Here is a 22,301-nt window from a genome sequence, read left to right as displayed (position 1 = left end):
CTCCCCCTTCCTATGTGTACCCCGCTATCAGTATGGGGGGGCTTCTTATACACTCATCAACTGACACACATATAGACAGACACATTGATAGATAGCTATAGATAGATAGATAGATAGATAGATAGATAGATAGATAGATAGATAGATAGATAGATAGATAGATAGATAGATAGATAGATAGATAGATAGATAGATAGATAGATAGATAGATAGATAGATAGATAGATAGATAGATAGATAGATAGATAGATAGATAGATCGATAGATAGATAGATAGATAGATAGATAGATAGATAGATAGATAGATCGATAGGCTGAAACAGATAGAATCAATAGACAGATAGATAGATACATACATAGATACATAGATACATAGATAGATACATAAATACATAGGTTGAGATAGACAGACAGACAGACAGACAGACAGACAGACAGACAGACAGACAGACAGACAGACAGACAGATAGATAGATAGATAGATAGATAGATAGATAGATAGATAGATAGATAGATAGATCACCAATGAAGCCAATTAAGAAGGCCACATCATGTGGCAGTCATGGAGGCATGGTGCTGAGCATCACTGGGGCCAGAGAGTTCATACTGGAGACTCCGCTGTCACTGCATGTGCAGCCCTTTGGGCTTTCAGCCCCCAGGCCATACAGAGTCATTGGGTATTATGGTGCACTCAGCATCCTGCACCATAATACCCAATGACACCGTGCAGTCCAGCCTCCAACCTGGCTTCCTGCACCATAACAACCAATCACGCTGTGCAACCCAGCTGCCCGGACCATAACAACCAATCACTCGGTGCAGCCTGGCTGCCTGCACCATAACAACCAATCTAGCTGTGCTGCCCAGCTGCCTGCAGCATAGCAACCACTCACATTGTGCAGCCCAGCTGCCTGCACCATGAAAACCGATCTTACTGTGCAGGCTAACCACCTGCACCATAGCAACCAATGACCCTGGGCAGCCCAGCCAACCAATGATAGGGGAAGCATCAATTCTTGGAAGCCAACTCAGGCAGCATCCATTACCACAAGTCGCTGACAATACCCATAGGCGTCTTTTCCTCCCAACAGCACATGGCAGTATATGGTGACTAAACCAAGATTTACACAAATTAGGAGCTCATGGAGAACACTAAATACTAATATGTGTTTATGTGACTGCTGTGTTTCTAAATCCATGCCGCACTTCACTGGAGGCTGTTATGCATTTTATAGTCCACTCTTTTTTTTTGGGATTTATCTGCTGGAAATTCTTTAACTTAAATATTCTGAGTAGAAACATGTGGGAAACATGCACAAATAAATAGAATAATCCTTAGAAATGCCTGGAATGTTATGGGAGTCCGGAATAATACAGATCGCCAGATTCCTGACGCTACTGTATCTGATGCCTTCTTACATGGGAGTGATGGTGATATACTTACTAACCAGCTGATTTACTAAAGGTCCCAACCCACTGTCCATTGGATTGTCTGCTGTATACCATTGTTCTTTACTAAATCACCCCAAGATATATCTGATGTCTGCTGTCCACCACAAATAGTGCGGTTTGGGTTTCCTTTCATATTTTCTGACTTTCTACACTAGCCAGGCATGTACTAGCACTGTCTAATAAATGCTATATATACTGCATACAGCACATGGGCATTTTTTTTTTTTTAAAGGAACATTTTACAGTAAATAAGTGTTCATTTCAGGTATTCAAATTAGGGAAATGTGATTTTTTTTCTTGCTGTAGCACTAGGGTCCTGGGTTCAAATCCCATCCAGGACACCAGCAAAATGGAGTTGCATGTTCTCCTGTGCTTACATGGGTTTCCTCCTGATACTCCAGTATGCACACACACACACTACAAAGATATGCTGGTGGGGTTATTGGCTCCTATCTAAACTGACCCTATAAAAATGGGATCTATGATTGTAAGCTCCTTGAGGACAAGGACTGATGTGAATGTACAATATGTGAAGCACTGCGTAAATTGTGGGCACTATATAAATCCTGTAATAATGGAAAACTGCTATGGAGTTTACTATTGTTCACTTCCTCTAAAAAATGCTGGTTGCTTGGGTATCATGCCCTCTGATAATGCTGGTTACTTGGCTATCATGCCCTCTGATAATGCTGGTTACTTGGCTATCATGCCCTCTGTTAATGCTGGTTACTTGGCTATCATTCCGTCTGATAATGCTGGTTACTTGGCTATCATGCCCTCTGATAATGCTGGTTACTTGGCTATCATGCCCTCTGATAATGCTGGTTACTTGGCTATCATGCCCTCTGATAATGCTGGTTGCTCAGCTTCAGTTTCAATACTTGGGGTGAAATAACTAAAACTGGTGCACACAGAATCTGGTGCAACTTTGCATTGTAACCAATCAGCTTCTATCTTCAGCTTGTTCAATTAAGCTTTTGGCCTGACATCAAATGGTCCTGATGTGAGCGGGAGCTGAAACCTGGAAGCTGGCTGGTTATTATGCACAGCTGCACCAGTTATGATAAATCTCCCCCTTTAATCATTTTAAGACCGGGAGATTTTGCTGCTTAATGACCAGGCCCTATTTTGCGATTCAGCACTGCATGACTTTAGCGGACAATTGCGCGGTCGTGCGACGCTGTCCCCAATCGAAAATTGACGTTCTTTTTTTCCCACAAATAGAGCTTTCTTTTGGTGGTATTTAATCACTTGTGCGATTTTTATCCGCTATAAACAAAAAAAAAGCAACAATTTTGAAAAAAAAAAAAACAATATTTTTCACATTCTGCTATATAACATTCCCAAAAAAAAAAAAAGTAAAAATCAAAATTTTTCAACATTTTAGGGCAATTTGTTTTCTGCTACATAATTTTGGTAACAAAAATCGCAATAAGCATAATTTGATTGGTTTGCGCAAAAGTTATTGTGTTTACTATCTACGGGAAAGATTTATGTCATTTTTATTGTTTTGTTTTTTTTACTAGTAATGGCAGTGATCTGCGATTTTTTTCGGGACTGCGACATTGCGGCAGACAGATCGGACCCCTAACTGACATTTTTGACACTTTTGGGGGTACTAGTGACATTACTACAGTAATCAGTGCTAAAAATATGCACTGTTACTGTACTAATGCCATTGGCAGGGAAGGGGTTAATACTATGCGTGATCAATGGGTTAAATGTAAGCCTAGGGGAGTGATTCTAACTGTGGGGGGTTGGGCTTGTGAGATGACCATAGAGACATGCAATCCTATATAGCAGGATCGCATGGTCTCTGTGATCATCCGAGGGAGAAGGACGGATGGCTGTGTTTACATCAGCCATCCGTCCTTCTCTGTCAGCTGCGGGAGATCGCGAGTGGCCAGCGGCCATCGGAGCCGCCTGTCACACGCACTGGCTCCCCAGCTGACGAGCGGGGGCGGGAGCGCGCCGGCGGCGGCGTGCGCTCGCCCCCACCGGTTGAGCGCCGTACATGTACGGGACTTTGCCTGGGAGAGCCAACCTGCAGCAGTACATCGGCGGTGGCTGATCGTTATGTGGTTAAGTAACCAGCCTGGAAAAGGTACTCATATAAGGCCGGGTTAACACTGCCGTGACTTCCGCACAACTTGCATACGGCTTCTTTACCAGAAGTCAATGCAAGTTGTGCTGAAGTTGCACCAAAAGTCGTGCAGGAACCTTTTTTTAAGTTGGAGCGACTCAAGTTGCTTCTATTAGAACTGTTCCATTGCACTTAATGGGGCGGAACTTGTCATGCGACTTGTGCTTTCAAAGTCAGAGCGCATGTTGCACCAGTGTTAACCGGGCCTAAAGAGTTCTAACCTTCAACTTTCCTAGGGCTTGGCCAGTGACTCAGAAAGTACTAAAGCCAATGGCTCCCCATAAAAACAGTATTTTCAGAAGCAGGTTTATGTAATTTATGTTTACTTTTGAGAATGGTCTCTGATAAATTGCATTGCCCTTTTCAACTTATACGGCTCTTTCTTTGCAATATGGGGAAATGTAACAGAAAATCAGATGCCGTGTTCAGAGGCAACATAGAATTTTCAGACACTGGCCCTGTTCTCACCTGAGCTTTTTTCAGGTTGTAAAACACTCATCTCAGAAGATCCAAAATGCCCAACAAGCGAAATCCTATTCATTTCAATGGCCCCTGTTCACATCTGAGCGTTTTGTCACCTAAAGCAAAACACCTGAAACTCAAAAAAGTACATGAGCTTCTTTTTTGGCAGATTACAAGCGGTTTTGGTCAGATGTCAATGCCTGCCTCCAAACACCTGCAAAAAATGCCCCAAAAACGATACGCTCAGGTGTGAACGGAGCCTTTAATGGGCCATACTTAAGCCCCGTACCGATCGTCGGCCGTCTTTTGTCCGAGGGCTGTCGTGTCTGTTGAAAACTGCAAAAGACTGCACATGAATTTTGTCGGCCAACAACAGCCGACTGCAGAAGTGATGTCATGTGATGGTTAACTTTCCGTGTGTTTTTTCTTTTCTGAGCATGCCCAGTCTTGCAAATCTGCTGTCTGTCGGCCGAAATCTGTACTGACTGGCGAACAATCGGCCATTCTGGTGTTGGCCAACAAAAATTTTAATGCTTGCACGACAGATTCTTTTCGGCCGAAAGTGCGCTGTCGGCTGTCGGAAGCATCATACTAACAAGCCGAAAATCAGCCGACAATCTGCACATGTACGGGCCTATACTATATACAATTGCCTTTAGATTTTTTCCTTAAGATTTACCAAAACCATATAATATGAGGTCAAATCTAAACACTTCAATTTGTATGCAATCTGGCAGGCCCTTGCACTACATAGTTGAAGTTAAATCTAACCACAAAAGTTGTATAGTGTGTATCCAGCTTTAGGGCCCATTCAGACCTATGTGCATGTTGCAGCAAAACATTTGTTGCAATGCTCTTCATTTCCATTGGCATCCTAAGACCCCGTTCAGACAGGGGCGACACGACTTGATGGGGCGACCTGTGAATTCGTGGTGCACAGCAACCTCGGCGCGACTTGCACGGTCTTCATATCATTGAAGTCAATGCAAGTCGCCCCAAAGTAGTACAGGACCCTTTTTCTAAGTCGGAGCGACTTGTGTCGCTCCTATTAGAAGGGGTCCTGTGAATCAATGGCGAGCGACCCACCGCGACTTCTCAGGCGACCAAGTCGCCTGACAAGTCACGCTAGTGTGAATGGGGACTAATACACTAAAAGCAACAGACACATAAGTCATGCATTGCCATCTATTGTGAAATGCTGCATCAGCAAAAATGGTGCAGTCCTGCACTGGTATGATGGGGCCCTCTGGCTTTATTTTATTAGATGCCCTTGAGAAATAAATAATGTCAGTGCAAGTGTCTGATATATATATATATATATATATATAACACTCATAGAGCATCAACAGCTATACACTCACCCCCACCGGGACAATAATGAGCACCCAGTAGTTAAAAGTGATCACTATCATACAGGTGAACCTTCCAGTTTATTGGAAGCACTCCAGATCCTTGATTTTCCTGTATAGGAATGATAACATGATAGGCCCCAGTGCCCTTAAATTTTTATTCTCGGATGATATCGGCCTTGCCATGGACACCCTAGGAATTTGATTTTTTTTTTAAAATCAGGGTAAGGGTTACCCACTAGGACTGTTAAGAGCAGGTAGGAAAAGGTTACATGTTAAGAGGATGTTGCAATTACCTTTTTTATTGCCCCTTCCTTTTAGATTGTGAGCTCCCAGGAGCAGAGCCCTCTCCTAACCTCCTTGTGTTGAATTATAATGGTACTATCTTTATGTTGTAAAGTGCCTTACAAACTGTTGGTGCTACATACAGTAAATACTGTATAGTATTGTAGGTTTCATTAACACAGAACATGGGGATAGTCAAGAGGGCTGCACTTGTTCCCAAGACCTTAAGTGCCACCACAGGGCATGTAAACTATATATAAATATTTGGTGTGGAACTACAAGCCCTAATTTTACTTATAAGTGGCACACATGCTAGGACTTGTAGTTCAACATCTGGAAAGCCCAGGGCTTACAGGCTGGTTTGGTTTGAAGGGTACTGCCGTGGCACCAGTACAACCCGTCATTAGGTGGAATAATGAGCAAATAGTAATTTACAGCTTGGACCTGTGGGGTTGATTTACGAAAACTTGGGAGTGCAAAATTTGGTGCAGCTGTGCATAGAAACCAAATCAGCTGCCAGGTTTGTTTTTCCCCCCAGCCAAAGCATAATTGAACAAGCTGAAGTTAGAAACTAATTGGATAGCATGCACAGCTGCACCAGATTTTGCACTCTCCAGGTTTAGTAAATCAACCCCCCACCACTGGGCACCTGTTGCTGGTTTACAGTAAATACATGTTACATTACAATAGGTAAGGTCTTACAATAAGGGTGATTTACTTAACTACACCTGGCTCTGTGTTCACTTCAAACCACCAAGACATTTTTAAACAATACCCTTCGCTTAACCCAATTGGCTGCTTAAAGTGAACACAGCTTCCTCTGATACAATAGATCTGAAAAAAACTTTTTTATGAAAGGTTTGCAAAAAAGCATAGGCCTTTGTAGGTTTACAAAACACCATCCTTCCCCTTTTATTTTAACTGGAGATCAGGCTGTCCCAGCCACTGGTCACTAATACACACTGCTAATGCAATATCATAAAAACATAATTAAAAAACAAACAATCCACAAGTTAAAAATAAGAATTTTTATTATGTACACATACACAAAAGTAACAACTTTTATAAAAAGTTTTTTCTAAAAATAGGAAACAGCAGTTCCAAGACATTATTCTCTACTTTAGAGAGTGGGATCATTCTGGGGTCATCGCCACAGATTAAGGCATCTATGTCCTTACAAAATATAAGATTTTCACATGAAAGCATAAAAAAAATGCATACGGTTTACAAAAATATATATACAGCTCAAGAGAGTCATTTTCTTTCAGTAACAGAAATTCAAGTTGATATAGTACTCTTTAGGGGGGTAATTAATGGCCTTCTTGGTCCAGAACATCTTTGGGAATGTCATAAAAAATTAGGCGTAGGGTTGAGGGGGGCCCTGTAATAAAGGCTGGGTATAATCAAATAGCTTGGAAATCTGTAATAAAAATTTAAAAAATAAAAAAAATTGAATTGGATCAAAGTTCATAGGGTCACTTGTGGAATTCATACGATCTGTTGGTCTTGAAAAGTTTTCAGGAGGGGAAATTTTTTTTCAAAAAAATAGTCTTTTATAGGAATGGATCTTGATTGCCGGATCTGAAGGGGTTAAATTCTTGCATGTTGGATTCTGATGCTTCATGGAAAGAACTTTTTTTTTTTTTCTTCAAGAGTTTCCCACACCTGCAGAAAGAGAAATATGCATGTATATAAATGTGAGTCAGAGCAAGGGAGGGGGAGCAGACTGAGCGGCGCCAGAGAGGAAGCTAGCGCCGCCCCTGGGGCTTACAAGAGCCAGCCTTTGCTAATTACCACCAAGCTTCCTACTCAATGCTCTCTGCTACGCCTAGTGACGTCACAGAGCACTTCTACTACAGCTTAGAATGGAACACAGGCTAGATTCACACAGTAATCTCATTATTATAAAAATGTGTGAATCCTCCATGAAAGGTTATAAAACATATCTATGCGTTAACCACTATCTGGACTGGCCATTTTCCTTTAAAACTCAGAATAAATAGTGCATTACTAATGCTATATTCATGATCCACTATCTAGACTGGCCATTTTCCTTTAAAACTAAGAATAAGTAGTGCAATACTAATGCTATATTCATGATTCACTATCTGGACTGGCCATTTTCCTTTAAAACTCAGAATAAGTAGTGCATTACTAATGCTATATTCATGATCATGCTATCAAAAGGCAATCAGAAAGACAAGGATGCTTACCATGACAGGCAGATGGGTCAATGGCACAAACTGGCATCTTCTGTTGTCATTGCTGAGAAATCTGAATTCTGTAATAGAAAAAAAAATGAATATGATCATTAGTATGGTAAAATACATTAGTAGTCACAATGAATTAGAGCTATAGCAGGGAATCTAAGTTACCAAACATATGGCATTAGTAATACAGTGCTAGTAACAGACTAGTAATTGCATTGGTAATACAGTGCTAGTAACAGACTAGTACATTGCATTAGTAGTATAAATAGTAAAATCAGAAGCTTCTGATGGTAGTTAGTGACATGGAATTAGGTAGCATTAGGACTACAGGTTGTGCAGTAGAATCCTTATGGAGCCAAGGTGAGGGTTACAGGCTGTTGATGGTAGTAACAAGGCATCCCAAGCAAGCATTAAAGAGGAACAGATCACACAGGATGAGTGGTAGGAGTAAAGTTGTAGACCACTATCAGTAAAGCAGCATGACATTGTAGAAGTCCATACAAGGTGAGATCTTACCTGTAGTGATAAGATGCTGTTGTGTTCCTGCTCTTCCCCCAATACGATCTGCAGGTCGAAGATGTAATCAATAACATGTTGGAGGATCTCTACTTGACTTAGTTTGCTCCCTTGAGGGATGCCAGGCACCAGCTCCTTCAGTTTGGAGTAGCAGTCGTTCATGTCATAGAGGAGACCCATGGGTTCTTCTACACCTCCCTTGTGGCTACTACTCCTGGCAATGCTCAGGCTCTGTTCAGACAGGCAGCACACAGCCTGGTAGCAGCTGGGCATAGATCTCACTGGGCTGATGGCCTTCATGTTGCTGGAAATTCCTTTAGTGGAAGATCTGCTCCGGTAGAAGATCCAAAAGTTTGCTCTGCACAAGTGATCGCAAGTTGATGTGTAAGCTTGTCAGGCTGAGCGAGCCATGCTCTTATATGATCGGGTTCCCCCCTCCCTCTCCTATGTAAATCAGCCTCTTCTCTCCACCCCACAGCTCCATAATATTGAGATAACAGCTGGCTGAACACTTTTAAACAGCTTATCCTGATTCCTAGGGACTGGAGACAGTGTCATTAATGTCACAGAGAGGGGGGGGGGGGGGGGCGATCCTTTACTAAACTTTCTGTTACATTTGCAATCACTGAAACCACAGGGGATACGATCATAACAACAGACAGCATGGAAAAAACACATTTTAGTTACTTTTTTAATTGTGCCAATGCTAAAATAAACAGTAAAATGTAAAACAAAGAGTAAAAGAAAACTAAAGTTTATAAATATTGACTATAGAATGAAATCTAAAGTTGATAAATATAGAATAAAGAGTGAAAAGTAAGGATATAAATACAGCATAAAGATGGAAAACAAAAGGTGATAAATATAGCATAAAGAGGGAAAAGTAAGGTTATAAATATAGCATTATAAGGGAAAACTAAAGTTGGTAAATACAGCATAAATAGGGAAAAGTAAGGTTATAAATAGAGCATAAATAGGGAAAAGTAAGGTTATAAATAGAGCATAAATAGGGAAAAGTAAGTTTATAAATATAGCATAAATAGGGAAAACAAAAGTTGATAAATATAGCATAAAGAGTAAAAAGTAATGTTATACATATAGCATAAATAGGGGAAACTAAAGGTTATCAATATAGCATAAATAGGGAATACTAAAGGTTATCAATATAGCATAAAGAGGGAAAACTAAAGGTTATCAATATAGCATAAATAGGGAATACTAAAGGTTATACATATAGCATAAAGAGGAAAAACTACAGGTTATCAATATAGCATAAATAGGGAATACTAAAGGTTATACATATAGCATAAAGAGGAAAAACTACAGGTTATCAATATAGCATAAATAGGGAATACTAAAGGTTATACATATAGCATAAAGAGGAAAAACTCATGGTTATTAATATAGCATAAAGAGGGAAAACTAAAGGCTATACATACAGCAAAAAGGTAGAATTAAAAGGTTATAAATATAGCCTACACAAAAAAGAAAACTAAAGTATATAGATAAAACATAATGGGAGAAAACTAAAGTATATTAAAACAGCATAAATGGAGGAAACTAAAGTATAATGAAACACTATAAAGAGAGAAAACTGAAGTAAAAAAATAAAGCCTAAAGAGAGAAAACTAAAGTATATTGAATCAACCTTTAGAGAGGAAGCTAAAGTATATATATAAGGTTTAAAGAGTAAAAACTTAAGCATATAAATACAGCATAAAGAGAGAAAACTAAAGTATATACAGCATAAAGAAGAAACGAAATCATATAAAAACAGTATAGAACATAGTATCAAAACTAAAGTGTAGAACTGCAACATACAGAGTGAAAACTAAATATAGGCAAAATGAATAAATTCAGCTAAACCCGACTATTGCTCTAAACAGATGTGATTTGTATTGTATGAATCATTATGCTGCTATTTTGATCTTTATTTCTTTTCTGTTGCTAATCTGTTTCTTTAGTGTAAAGTCCATTTTCTTTCCTCCCCCCTCTCTCCCCCCTCCCTGCTGCCGACCTCCAGACTTTCTGGCGTCAGGAATATTATCCTGTGACCGAGGAGGGAAGAGGCTGGGAACTGAATGAGAAAACAGACTATGCTGGCTGGGGGGTAGCCCAGTGTGCTGCTATGTATTTACAAATGCCAGCCTGAGGAATTAGGGCAAGCTGAATCCTTCCAATCAATGGGATCGCACAGCTATTGGAGGATTATCACACTGGCTTTTAATAGAAAATCATTACAATGTAGATAATGTTTAGCTTGCTAATAATAACAATTGTCTGAGACACTAAAGAGGACCAGTCACCACTGGGTTTATATATGATTGCTATTACTACAGGAATTTTATATTATAGCATTCTTGTAGCACTGACAATTTATGCAGCACTTTACATTCTTTACATTTACATCAGTTCCTGTCCTCAAGGAGCTTACAATCAAACCAGGGCCGGGACAAGGGGTGGGCAGGAGGGGAAGGTTGCCCTGGGCGCAATGGGTTATTGCAGGGATGGGGGTGCCCTGACCCTAACCCTAAGGTAAGGAGGGGGTGCAGTCTGGCATATTTGCCCTGTGCGCCTGATGACCTTCTCCTGGCACTGAATCTAATGTCCCAATCTCACATACATGCACATTTTAGGGACAATTTAGACTGGAGCCAATGAACCTCCCAGCATGTCTTTGGAGTATGGGAGGAACCCCCACCCCCCAAACACAGCCAGAACATACTAACTCCATGCAGATAGTGTCCTGTCTGGGATTTGAACAGAGGACACCAGTGTTGATGTCAGACAGGTGATTCTGCCACTTAGGACTTGTGGAAATCACCAGTGGCAAGATGACTAAAAGGCACCCATTTGTCCCAATGGGATAACTCTCTGTAGCTTAAGCCCCGTACACACGTAGCGATTGTCGGCCGTAAATATTCGGCCGATGACCGATCGGCCGATTGTAGGCTTGTTAGTATGCTGCTTCTGACAGCCGACAGCGCATTTTTGGCCGAACAGAATCTGGTGTGCAGGCATTAAAATTTTTGTTGGCCAACACCAGAACGGCCGATTGTTCGCCAGTCAGTACAGATTTCGGCCGACAAACAGCCGATTAGCAAGACTGGGCATGCTCAGAGAAGAAAAAACACATGGAAAGTTAACCATCACATGACATCACTTCTGCAGTCGGCTGTTGTTGGCCGACAAAATTCGTGTGCAGTCTTTTGCAGTTTTCAGCCGACAGGACAGCACCGGACAAAAGACGGCCGATCGTTCGGCCGACATTCGGTACGTGTGTACGGGGCTTAAGGCAGCGAGATGTTACTCCCATCACTAGCAATCGAAATTCAGCAGCATCTAGGCCAGTGACAGAACGACATCTCGCTGCATGTGGATACAAAGAGAGTAATTTCATAGGGCAAACAAGTAGCGATCCTTCTGATTTGTCTCTAGAGGCAGAATTGCCAGACCTCGGCCTTATGGTTCTCTGTAATATTGTTATGCACACTCAGGAGAAAGAAGACAGCTGGCAAAAGATCAGAGAAGTTCTAAGGCCTCTTTCATACAGGTGCCCCTGGGAAGCGGGATTCGCTTGCTCCACTGATCCCCATTGAGCAGCAGGCAGGTGACAGGTCCATGTCTGCTCTGGTATGCATAGCTGACGTGGACACAGCCCGCTCTTGTGTATGGGGCAATTGGACGGAAATGGACCACCTGTCTGTTTCCATCCAATGCAATCTGATCCGCCAGAGGGATGGGGAATAGGTTCCCCCATCCATCTGTTTTTAGTGGACAGGATTGGATCAGATGGGGGTGGATGTCAGCGGACATCCGCCACTCCATAGAAGAGACTGGAGAGTCCAATCAGGTCTGCCTGAAAAACTGACAGGCGGAGCTTATTGGATCGCCGGTGTGAAAGGACCCTAACTTTCAAGGCCTAGACGCAGTGATTGCGAACCTTGGCACCCCAGATGTTTTGGAACTACATTTCCCATGATGCTCACCTACTCTGCAGAAAACATGAGCATCATGGGAAATGTAGTTCCAAAACATCTGGGGTGCCAAGGTTCGCCATCACTGGAAGTGCTGGTTCACACTGGTGCGATTTAATGCAACTTGAGTCACAAAGAATCGCATGACAAGGGAAATGTTTCCCTTTTCTCATCAATGCAACTCAGTACAGTTTGATCTTGGAAAAGGTTTCTGTGCTACTTTGGTGCCATCTACAATGCCACATGGAAAATCAATAGTATATAGAGAAACGCAGCAAACTGGGGGCTGAATGTACCTTCCTTTTGGCTTTCTTCTTGTAGCCTCCTCCTTTTTTTCAAGTGTTTATAAATGATCAATTTCTTTTCAGATAAATCTCTCCTAAAAATAATCGATTTGAAGTCGTCAACCCATTTGATGATACCACACACCAAGGAAAGTGGACTTCAATCGATCGTTGGAAGCTACGATCATTAAGTTCTCAATCACATTTGTACTATTCAATCTTATGATGTGATCGATATATAATCGTATTCTTTAAAAATAAAAAAAAGCATCTCAGTGCTGCTGATTGATGCGATTGAACGGGATCCATACATTTCTGTCTTGGCCATCGGACTCAGTTTGATTAAATCCTATCTAAATCAACTAAAAAAGGGAAGCCTATTCGATCTTTTGCTGATTTTGATCGAATTGCACATTTACTAAAATCAGTGTGTGTATGGCCCCCATAGGACTATTGGAAGTTGTACATATGCCTTGATGTGACAGGCTCTCTTTATTAGTTCTGCTGGCGAGGATGGAGAATACATTGACTTTATCCATCCCCACAGTTCAAACAGGGCTCTTTTTTTTTTTTTTAGTTGACCCCCTTGTGTTTACACACTGCTCCATTCTGTGCTGAGTGACACAGGCACACAATGTACATTGCAGAGCAGTGTGTGTGTGTACACAGGTTTGGATGTGCACATTGCACTCCCCCCCTTCTCTTCCTCCAGCAGACAGCCTGGCGCCAGCCCGTGACGTCACGTCCCGCTCCCCCTCCCTCGCATGGGGACGCGTCTCCACTGACAACCACTCTACCGCGAGCGGTGGGCGGGGCTCCTGTCAAACAGCTGCAGCTGTGGAAGGCTGCTTGAGCCAGAAGCGTTCCCAGGAAATCAAACCTGTAGAAGATCGTTTGGCCGCAAATGTACACACCTCTGTGTGCTTAGCTGCATATATATATACACACACAGGGCGCTGTGCTACACTCCACTCCAAGGTGTCACAAAGTCAATACAGCTGTGTATTGCCAGGGCATGGGAATCATTTCTAATCCGACCACTCTATTAATAGCGTCATATCGCCTGTTAACCCCTTCCAGGATCACATCAGCGCTAATGTCTCCCCAGATTTGGAATTGGCCTACGAAACAAAAAAAATCAAATCGGCACCCCTCTTAAGCCCATAGGTGTGCACAGCCTATTGCATAATGGCCCCGTAGACATGATCCGAAAATCGGACAGAAAATATCGCTTTTCGAAGCGATCGTACGATAATCGGATCGTTAGTACAGAACTTTTGAGAGCCGATCACAACAGTTCATCCGATATTATCCGATCATGCACGAAAATGTTTCTATTACAATAACAGATCGTACAATTGTCGTTTAAGCACTTGCCGACCGCCCGCCGCATACTTACTGAAGCAGGCTGGCTCGGCTGCGCGAAACAAAGTAGCACTACGTTGGTCGCGCGCGGTGCTAGGGGGCAAACGCGCGCCGCCTGCAGCGTGCCCCCGCTCCCAATAGGCAGCAAAGATGGCGATCCATGGGACCGGCGGCCGCGATTGCCGCTGGGCACCTGCGATCGCTCCCCGCTGAGAGAGAAGAACGGTCAGCTGTTGTAAACAAAACTGACCGTTGTTCTGACTGAAATGATCATAAAGAGCCTGGGAGCCTTCTATATAGGATCACAGATCTCTGTGGTCATTTCCCAAGTCCCTCCCCCATACAGTTAGAAACACTCCCCTAGGCTCACACTTAGTGCCGAATATACTGCGTGCTCCCGCATCGCAACCGCAGCACAGGCAGTTCACACTGCCATATGCGATACGTTGGGGGTGTCAATACAAACTAAACGTCACCCCCAGATCAGATCGCATATCGCAGTGTGATCTGAAAGTTCGCACAGGAATCGGATCGCACTGGTGTGAACCACCATGCGATCCGATTCTGCTGCGGACCGAAAAAAGGGTCCTGTGCGAGTTCACTGCGATTGCGGTGCGAATTCAGCCATACACATTGTATGGCTGAACTCGCACCGCACAGACATCGCATGTGATTTTAGGAGCAGTGCGCTCCGAATCATATGTGATGTCTGTAATCGCATTAGTGCGAACCCGCACTTAACCCTTTGATCACCACTGTGTTAACCCCTTCCCTGTCAATGTCATTATTACAATAACAGTGCATATTTTTAGCACTGATTACTGTAGTAATGTCACTGGTTCCCCCCCCCCCCCCCCACAAAAGTGTTAAAAATGTCAGTTAGGGGTCCGATCTGTCGCAGTCCCGCTAAAAATCGCCGCTCGCCGCCATTACTAGTAAAAATAAATACATAAATACAAATGACATAAATCTTTCCCCTAGTTTGTAGACACGATAACTTTTGCACAAACCAATCAAAATACGCTTATTGCGATTTTTTTTTTACCAAAAATATGTAGCAGAATACAAATTGGCCTAAAAGGATGAAACATTTTTTTTTTATTGGGAATATTTTATAGTAGATTATGAAAAATATTTTTTTTTCCAGAATTGTCGCTCTTTTTTTGTTTATAGCGCAAAAAATAAAAAATCGCACAGGTGATCAAATACCACGAAAAGAAACCTCTATTTGTGGGGAAAAAAGGACGTCAATTTACTTTGAGTACAGCGTCGCACGACCGCGCAATTGTCCATTAAAATCACGCAGTGCCGAATCGCAAAAAATGGACTGGTCATTAAGGGGGAAAGAAACCTTCTGGTCCAGAAGTGGTTAAAGAGATTGTTCAATCAGGCTGTATAGTGTATGGCCAGCATAAGTAAATGATGCAGCTCTGCCAAGTCATTTAATAATGATGACAGATCCCTTGTTCTGTAGGGTGTGCGGAGCTATATAGTATCACCCGCAGGTTTTTTTTTTCTGGTTGGTAATTGATTTCACAACAAATTGCAGCAGTTAGTTTCATAGGGTGTAGGTGAAAACCAAAAGACATCTGCAAATGATACTGCCCAAATATATCACATGCTTGAGTGGAAAAGTCAGCTTAGAGAGAAGTTGTAGATTTTCTCAGTATCCTGCATTGATCACATTGCTAAGGAGTGCATGTGATCCGGTTGGAAATTTCATGCCACTTCCCCATTGTTCTCTGCTGACACTACAGTGAGCTGGAGCTGCTTTTCCCTGCCCATGGGGTATACAAGACAAGCAATGAATAGGGGATGTGAAAAAAGAAAAAAGCCAGGGATCTTGTGATGTTCAGTAATAAATGACCAGCAGCCCCTGGTATGGCTGCACTGAGCACATCCACCATTGTATGAAGAGAGGCTCTGTGATCTGACACAACAGCATTCCCCTACTGACCTTCAGGCTATGATGAGTTTTTGTTCCTCAAAATAGCATGTCTTTCCAGAACTATGCTTCCTTATTATGAAAATTGAAGGGCTCCGAAGCCACCCATCTGGCCTTGCCCTAGGACTGACCTACAGCAGGATAGTGTCAGCTGTGACAAGCCGCCATAACCTACACTTGTAGGGATCACAATGTAGACTAATGATAGCAGGGAGCTATGGAATTTTCTGTATTCTGGGACTGTCTGTTCCCAAGGCTCATGGTATGCCAGTTATATGGTGGTGACACGGAGGATGACAGGCAGGTCTGCCCATTGTCAGACTCACCAATGTCCACCTAAATCAGCCTCTCTATTTGGCCGAAGAGGAGCATTACGGCTCCATTCACATGTTGGCGTCTCGGATCGTGGACAGAATTGCCGCGATTCTGCCCGGGATCCCAAAGCATCGCAAGTCACGGGACGCCCCTGCGATTTCCGTGACTTGCAATGGCAACCCAAACGCGGGGCGTTTTTGCCTTCCGACAAATCGCAGTGAAATTGCCCAAACAGAATTGCTCGACACCTGTCGCCAAAACAAGTTCTTGTACTTTTTTCGGGTGACAGGGGTCCCGCAATTCTGTTTGCACAATTTTATCATGATTTATCAGGCGACAATCGCAGCCAAATCGCGCCGCGTTTGGGGTGCCATTGCAAGTCACAAGAATCACAACGGGCGTCCCACGGCTTGCAATGGTTCGGGATTGCGGGAAGAGTCGCGGCAATTCTGCCTGCGTTCTGAGATGCCTATTTTTTTTAACCAAAAATATGTAGCAGAATACAAATTGGCCTAAAATGATAAAAAACTGTGATTTGTAATTTTTTTTAATTGGGAATGTTATATAGCAGAAAGTGAAAAATATAGTTTTTTTTCTTTTTCAGAATTGTCGCTCTTTTTTTGTTTATAGCGCAAAAAATAAAAATCGCACAGGTGAACAAATACCACCAAAAGAAAGCTCTATTTTTGGGGAAAAAAAGGATATCTTATTAGGGTACAGTGTCGCACGACCACGCAATTGTCAGTTAAAGTATCGCAAAAAATGGCCTGCTCATTAAGGGGGGGGGGGGAAACTCCCAGTCCAGAAGTGGTTAAAACTTTGTTTTTTACATTTCTTCAGTTACTTTCTGCTTTCTTTCCTAGGCAAATGATGTCACACATCCCAGGAGTCTTCAGAAGGGGAGGAAGGGTTTTCTCAGCTAAGCAAACCCTCCTGAATGCATGCCTGAGCTAAGGGCAGATGGACTCCAGGACGTTAAAGCAGAGTTTTGCCCCCCATGAAAAAATGAAAAGTCAGCAGCTTCAAATACTGTAGCTGCTGACTCTTAAATAGTAGAGCCCGCCATGTCGGCACCCAAAGCTGATTTTCGTATCGCTGCCATTCAGGATAAGGGAACCCGGCAATGAAGCCTTTCGGCTTCACTGATGGTTACCTACTGCCCATGCGCTTTGTAATTGACCCGGGCAGCGGAGGAAAAAGGAGGGGGCGGAACTTCCAAGCGACAGATCCGCGGTGCTGTCTCCCGGAAGTGGGGAAGGGTACCTGTCAAAAACAGGTACCCGTTACACCCCCCCCCCCCCCCCGGAAGGTGCCAAATGTGGCACCGGAGGGGGGGGGGGAGCATATAAGGGGAGTTTAGATTAATCATTCGCCCTTACACAAAATGGCCACGGCCAGAATAGCTAGGGAGGGGGTGTTTTTCAAACTGGTTTCCTAAAATAAAGCATGATGGAGACATGAATGGATGGGGGGGGGGGGGTTGCATTTAATATTAAAAATTAATTAAAAAGTGTTTTTGGTTTGTGGTGCTCAGATGCGGTGCAGATCCGCTTTAACGCAGGTTAATCAGCGTGCATCAACATGCCGCAACAGAATGAGTGTGAATGGGCTGTGAGAATCCTATCCGAGTCCCTTTAAATGTAACCTACAAGGAAATAATTCCTCATCCTGTAAGAACGATATTGATACCTTTGTAAGGTAACCGGATGATGTTTGTAATATGAGCAACCATAGCAGATGAGAATGCGACACATACAAAAGATCAAAGACAAAGTTCCATATTATCACCACGCTGGTCCATGTCAGGATTAATGTTACAATGTATAATAGATACATTCTCCAATCTATTTTACACCATCATTTCCTCTGTCCCTGCACAGTGCTGCTGATCCCTTCTATGGAGCTGATTGGCTGGATTCTACATAGATGAGGAAATACAGTAGACACAAAACAGCTGCTTTTCCACTGCTGATTACTCGGCAGTGGCAACAAATATAACAAAGCATGCCTAATTTCCTAGGGTTCTGCCTGTGCTGGAAAGCCGACATCTGACTTAGGACATGTTCAGGAAAAAAGAAACAATCATTCACGTTTAAAAACGTCATCCAATACCTCAGCGCTTCACCCAAAAATTCACCATGCCTGTTCTTTTGTAGATTCACACTTTTCGGCTTGATTTACACCTATGCATGTTGCTTTTGTGCTTTTTGTTGTGCTTTCGGCCCCGTGTTTTTGATGCGTTTTGGATTATTTTTCTTCTTTTTATTTGGCCAATATGTTGTTGGGCAGATTATATAATGCAAGACGTATCAAAAAACGCATCAAAAACGCAGGACTTGCCTTTTTTAAGGCATGCCCATTGAAGTCTATCACATGCAGAATGCTTTTTATTTTGCGGGAAAAACGAGTCCCTGATCCTTTCCAAAAACGCAGAGGCACAAAAATGCATTGATGTGAACGTGTTCTGTTACAAAAAAAAATGAAATGTGTTTCTGCAAAAAGTGTTAAAAAAAAGGCATTTGTGTGAATGGAGCCTTTGAGCTTGTTTACACTTGTGATGCCCTCTGAAGAGTGATTCGTGGTAGATCGCTCTTCAGAGGTTGTTTGACAGGCAGTGGGGATACATTTTCCGGTGGCGGGATGCAAAGCATCCTGACCACAGTATAATTAACCCCCCCCCCCCCCCCCCCGTTTGATGCCTTTCTAGTTTAAGAGGGAGTGTTCGGAGGGGTCAGCTGTGTGTTTTTACCCCCCCCCCTCCCAACCTCAAGTGTAAAGGAGCTTTTAGTCCCAATTCACATATATGCGATGCGGGAACACTGCAAATCCACTGCGGGTTCCCACGTCGCATTCAAAACGCAGGCAGTTCACACTGCCATATTCAAATTGCTGGGGATGTCAATACAAAGTTAATGACACCCCCAGATCAGTTCGCATATCACAGTGCAAACTGTCAATTCGGACATGAATTGGATCGCATAGATGTGAACCACCATGCGATCCAATTCTGGTGCGGACCAAAAAAGGGTCCTGTGTGAGTTGTGTCCAAATCCAATGCAAATTCAGCAACACAATCTGTATGGCTGGATTCGCATGGCACAGACATCGCATGTGATTCTTAGAGCTGTGCGCTCCGAATCACATGCAATGTCTGTCATTGTATGTGTGTGAACCGGGACTTAACGCGTTTGTAAACAATCACCTTGTAAATCAACCCAGTCAGTTTAAAATAGAAATGAAAGGCAAAACATTTGTGTATAGATATAAAAATACATTATAAAAACCTTTTTCCCTTTTTATATAAGTGATCACATTCCCTCTGTTCTCAGCTGCATAAGAGCTGGGGGAGGAGAAGCAGCAGTACCCTGAATTTCCCAGTGAATGGCTGTGCAGCGGGGGCGTGTCAGGACAAGTCTGGTCATTGGAGGAGAGTATACTCAGTTCCCAGCATAGCTAGAGAACTGACCATGGTGTGCCCTCCTGCTTAGTGTGGTCAGTTTTTAGTAGGAAAGCAGAGGGAGGATCACCAGGGATACTTTCTCATACAAGTACATGGTACAGCAGGGACACATCAAGAATATGAAGTTTTGGGGTAACAAACACTTTAAGTTTTTTTGTCTTTTTAGCCCATGAAAAGCTAGTTACTAGGCAAGAAATGACGCATAAAGCGCACGTTATGCATGTTTTTGGGCGCTCCCATTGAAGTCACTTGGGACCAGAAGGTGCTACTCTTCCCTAGGGGTCATTCATACCTGAGCGTATCGTTTTCAGGCTTTTTACGGGCGTTTTTCAGGCATTTTTCAGGCGCTTTTTTGCAGGTGTTTGGGGGCAAACATTGACATCTAACGAAAACGCCTGCAATCTGCCAAAAAAGAAGCTCATATACTTTTTTGAGCTTCAGGCGTTTGGATTCCAGTGACAAAACGCTCAGATGTGAACAGGGGCCATTGAAATGAATGGGATTTTGCTTGTTGGGCGTTTTGAGACTTCAGAGATGAGCATTTTATGGGCTGAAAAATGCTCAGGTGTGAACAGGGCCTAATAGAATCTCATGTACTTTTTTAAGTGACGAGCTTAAAGTGAAACAATGCGCAGGTTGAACAGGTCATATTTAAATACAATGGGAATAATAGTGTCAAGTTTTCTAATCAAAGCGAGGAGTCGCCCCACTGTCAAACTACAATAGAGGCCTCTATCTACATCAAGTGTGTGGATGGGGGAATCATTTTATTAAGTTTCATTCAAACCGCTGGTTAAAAAAAAAAAAAAAAATTGGTTAATCTATAGGCTGCCCCAACCACTTCTGGACTGGAAGACTTTCCCCCTTAATGACCAGGCCCTATTTTGCGATTCGCCACTGGGTTACTTAAACGGACAATTGCGCGGTCGTGCGATGATGTACCCAAATAAAATTGATGTTCTTTTTTTCCCACAAATAGAGCTTTCTTTTGCTGGTATTTGATCACCTCTGCGATTTTTATTTTTTGCGCTATAAACAAAAAAAATACGATAATTCTGAGTAAAAAAAACAATATTTTTCACATTTTGATATATAACATTCCCCAAAAAAATTTAAAATCAAAATTTTTTAACATTTCAGGCCAATTTGTTTTCTGCTACATATTTTTGGTAAAAAAAAATCACAATAAGCGTATTTTGATTGGTTTGTGCAAAAGTTATTGCGTTTACTAACTATGGGAAAGATTTATGTCATTGTTATTGTTTTGTTTTTTTTACTAGTTATAGCAGGGATCTGTGATTTTTTTGCGGGACTGCAACATTGCGGCGGACAGATCGGACCCCTAACTGACATTTTTGACACTTTTGGGGGGACCAGTGACATTACTACAGTAATCAGTGCTAAAAATATGAACTGTTACTGTAATAATGACACTGGCAGGGAAGGGGTTAACACTGTGGGTGATCAAGGGGTTAAATGTGAGCCTAGGGGAGTGTTTCTAACTGTGGGAGGGCGTGGCTTGGGAAATGACCATAGAGACATGTGATGCTATATAGAAGGATCACATGCGCTCTTTGACCATTCCAGGGAAAAGGACAGTCAGCTGTGTTTACAACAGCTGACCGTTCTTCTCTCTCAGCGGGGAACGATCGCGGGTGTCAGGCGGCAATCTGAGCCACCTGCCCGCTGCTTCGGAGTCCCGGCTGCCGAGTGGCCCCCTAGCTGCCTGCACCCGACTGACGTAGGTCTAAGTCGGTTTGCGCAGGAGAGCCACCCTGCTGCAGTAAAAAGGCGGCGGGTGGTCGGCAACCGGTTAAGGTGGGTACACACTATAAGAAAATGGGGCAAACGATCGTCCAGTTTTCCTCGATGTTTCACAGCAGGTCAAAACCAAGGATGGAAATAACGTATGAAAATTCTCGTACGACAAATACTTTTTTTTTTGCTGTTGTTTATTGTTTCTGGTCATGCGCAATCTTTGGTATCTGATTTTTCTCATACGAAAACAGAACACGTTAAACGAAAATGGTTTGCTCTGTTCACGTGCAAGGAAAATTTTGGTGTTTGTCCCTTCGGGAATTTTCGCTTGGGAAATCTGAGTCGGATGTCGAAAGTTGTGTTGTGTACACACTTTATGAAACTCCAACACCTTGCACACAATTTTTCTTCTGATTTTCTCTAAGCCCCCATTCACATTGGGGCGATTTGACATGTCAAATCGCAAACGAAATCGCAGCCTATCACCGGAAACTTCAGCATCCAAATCAGAGCGACGCCAACTTTGCGGCACCGTTCTGATTTCCAAAAGTAGTTCCTGCGCTTTTGGCGACTTTGGGGGGGTGATTTCAAAAGATATCTGTGCAGGAACCCGCACAGATGTCTTTTAAATCACCCGCAAACTCGCAATAAAATGCAAGTTTGAATTTGTGCGAGTTCTGCTGAATGCGCACAATTTTAAACCCGCCTCCAATGTGAATGAGGGCTCAGCTGATTTTTAAATCGTTTGAAACTGTAAGGGTTCTTTCACATGGGTGATTG

At 42.7% G+C, this 22,301-nt stretch overlaps 1 protein-coding gene and 1 long non-coding RNA gene across 2 annotated transcripts; both read right to left on the bottom strand.

Moving 5' to 3' along the window:
- Positions 1–7,242: 7,242 nt before the first annotated feature.
- Positions 7,243–7,990, bottom strand: LOC309547280. Its single transcript, XR_014224963.1, has 2 exons — positions 7,905–7,990; positions 7,243–7,356 (listed from the first exon to the last, which is right to left on the bottom strand). It is a non-coding gene; the product is annotated as an uncharacterized lncRNA (long non-coding RNA).
- A 235-nt stretch (positions 7,991–8,225) lies between these two features.
- Positions 8,226–8,823, bottom strand: LOC309548097 (DNA-binding protein inhibitor ID-3-like; the record flags this gene model as incomplete). The annotated part of the gene is made up of 1 exon (XM_082248062.1): positions 8,226–8,823. The coding sequence occupies exon 1, from the start codon at positions 8,715–8,717 to the stop codon at positions 8,226–8,228; it is 492 nt and encodes a 163-aa protein (XP_082104188.1). The 5' UTR covers positions 8,718–8,823.
- Between the last annotated feature and the right edge of the window lie 13,478 nt (positions 8,824–22,301).

This window comes from Pelophylax lessonae, assembly GCF_965119305.1.
Source record: "Pelophylax lessonae genome assembly, chromosome: 2".
In the NCBI taxonomy this organism is placed as follows: domain Eukaryota; kingdom Metazoa; phylum Chordata; class Amphibia; order Anura; family Ranidae; genus Pelophylax; species Pelophylax lessonae.
Note: the sequence above shows the minus strand (reverse complement) of the source record. Positions and strands in the feature narration are given on the sequence as shown.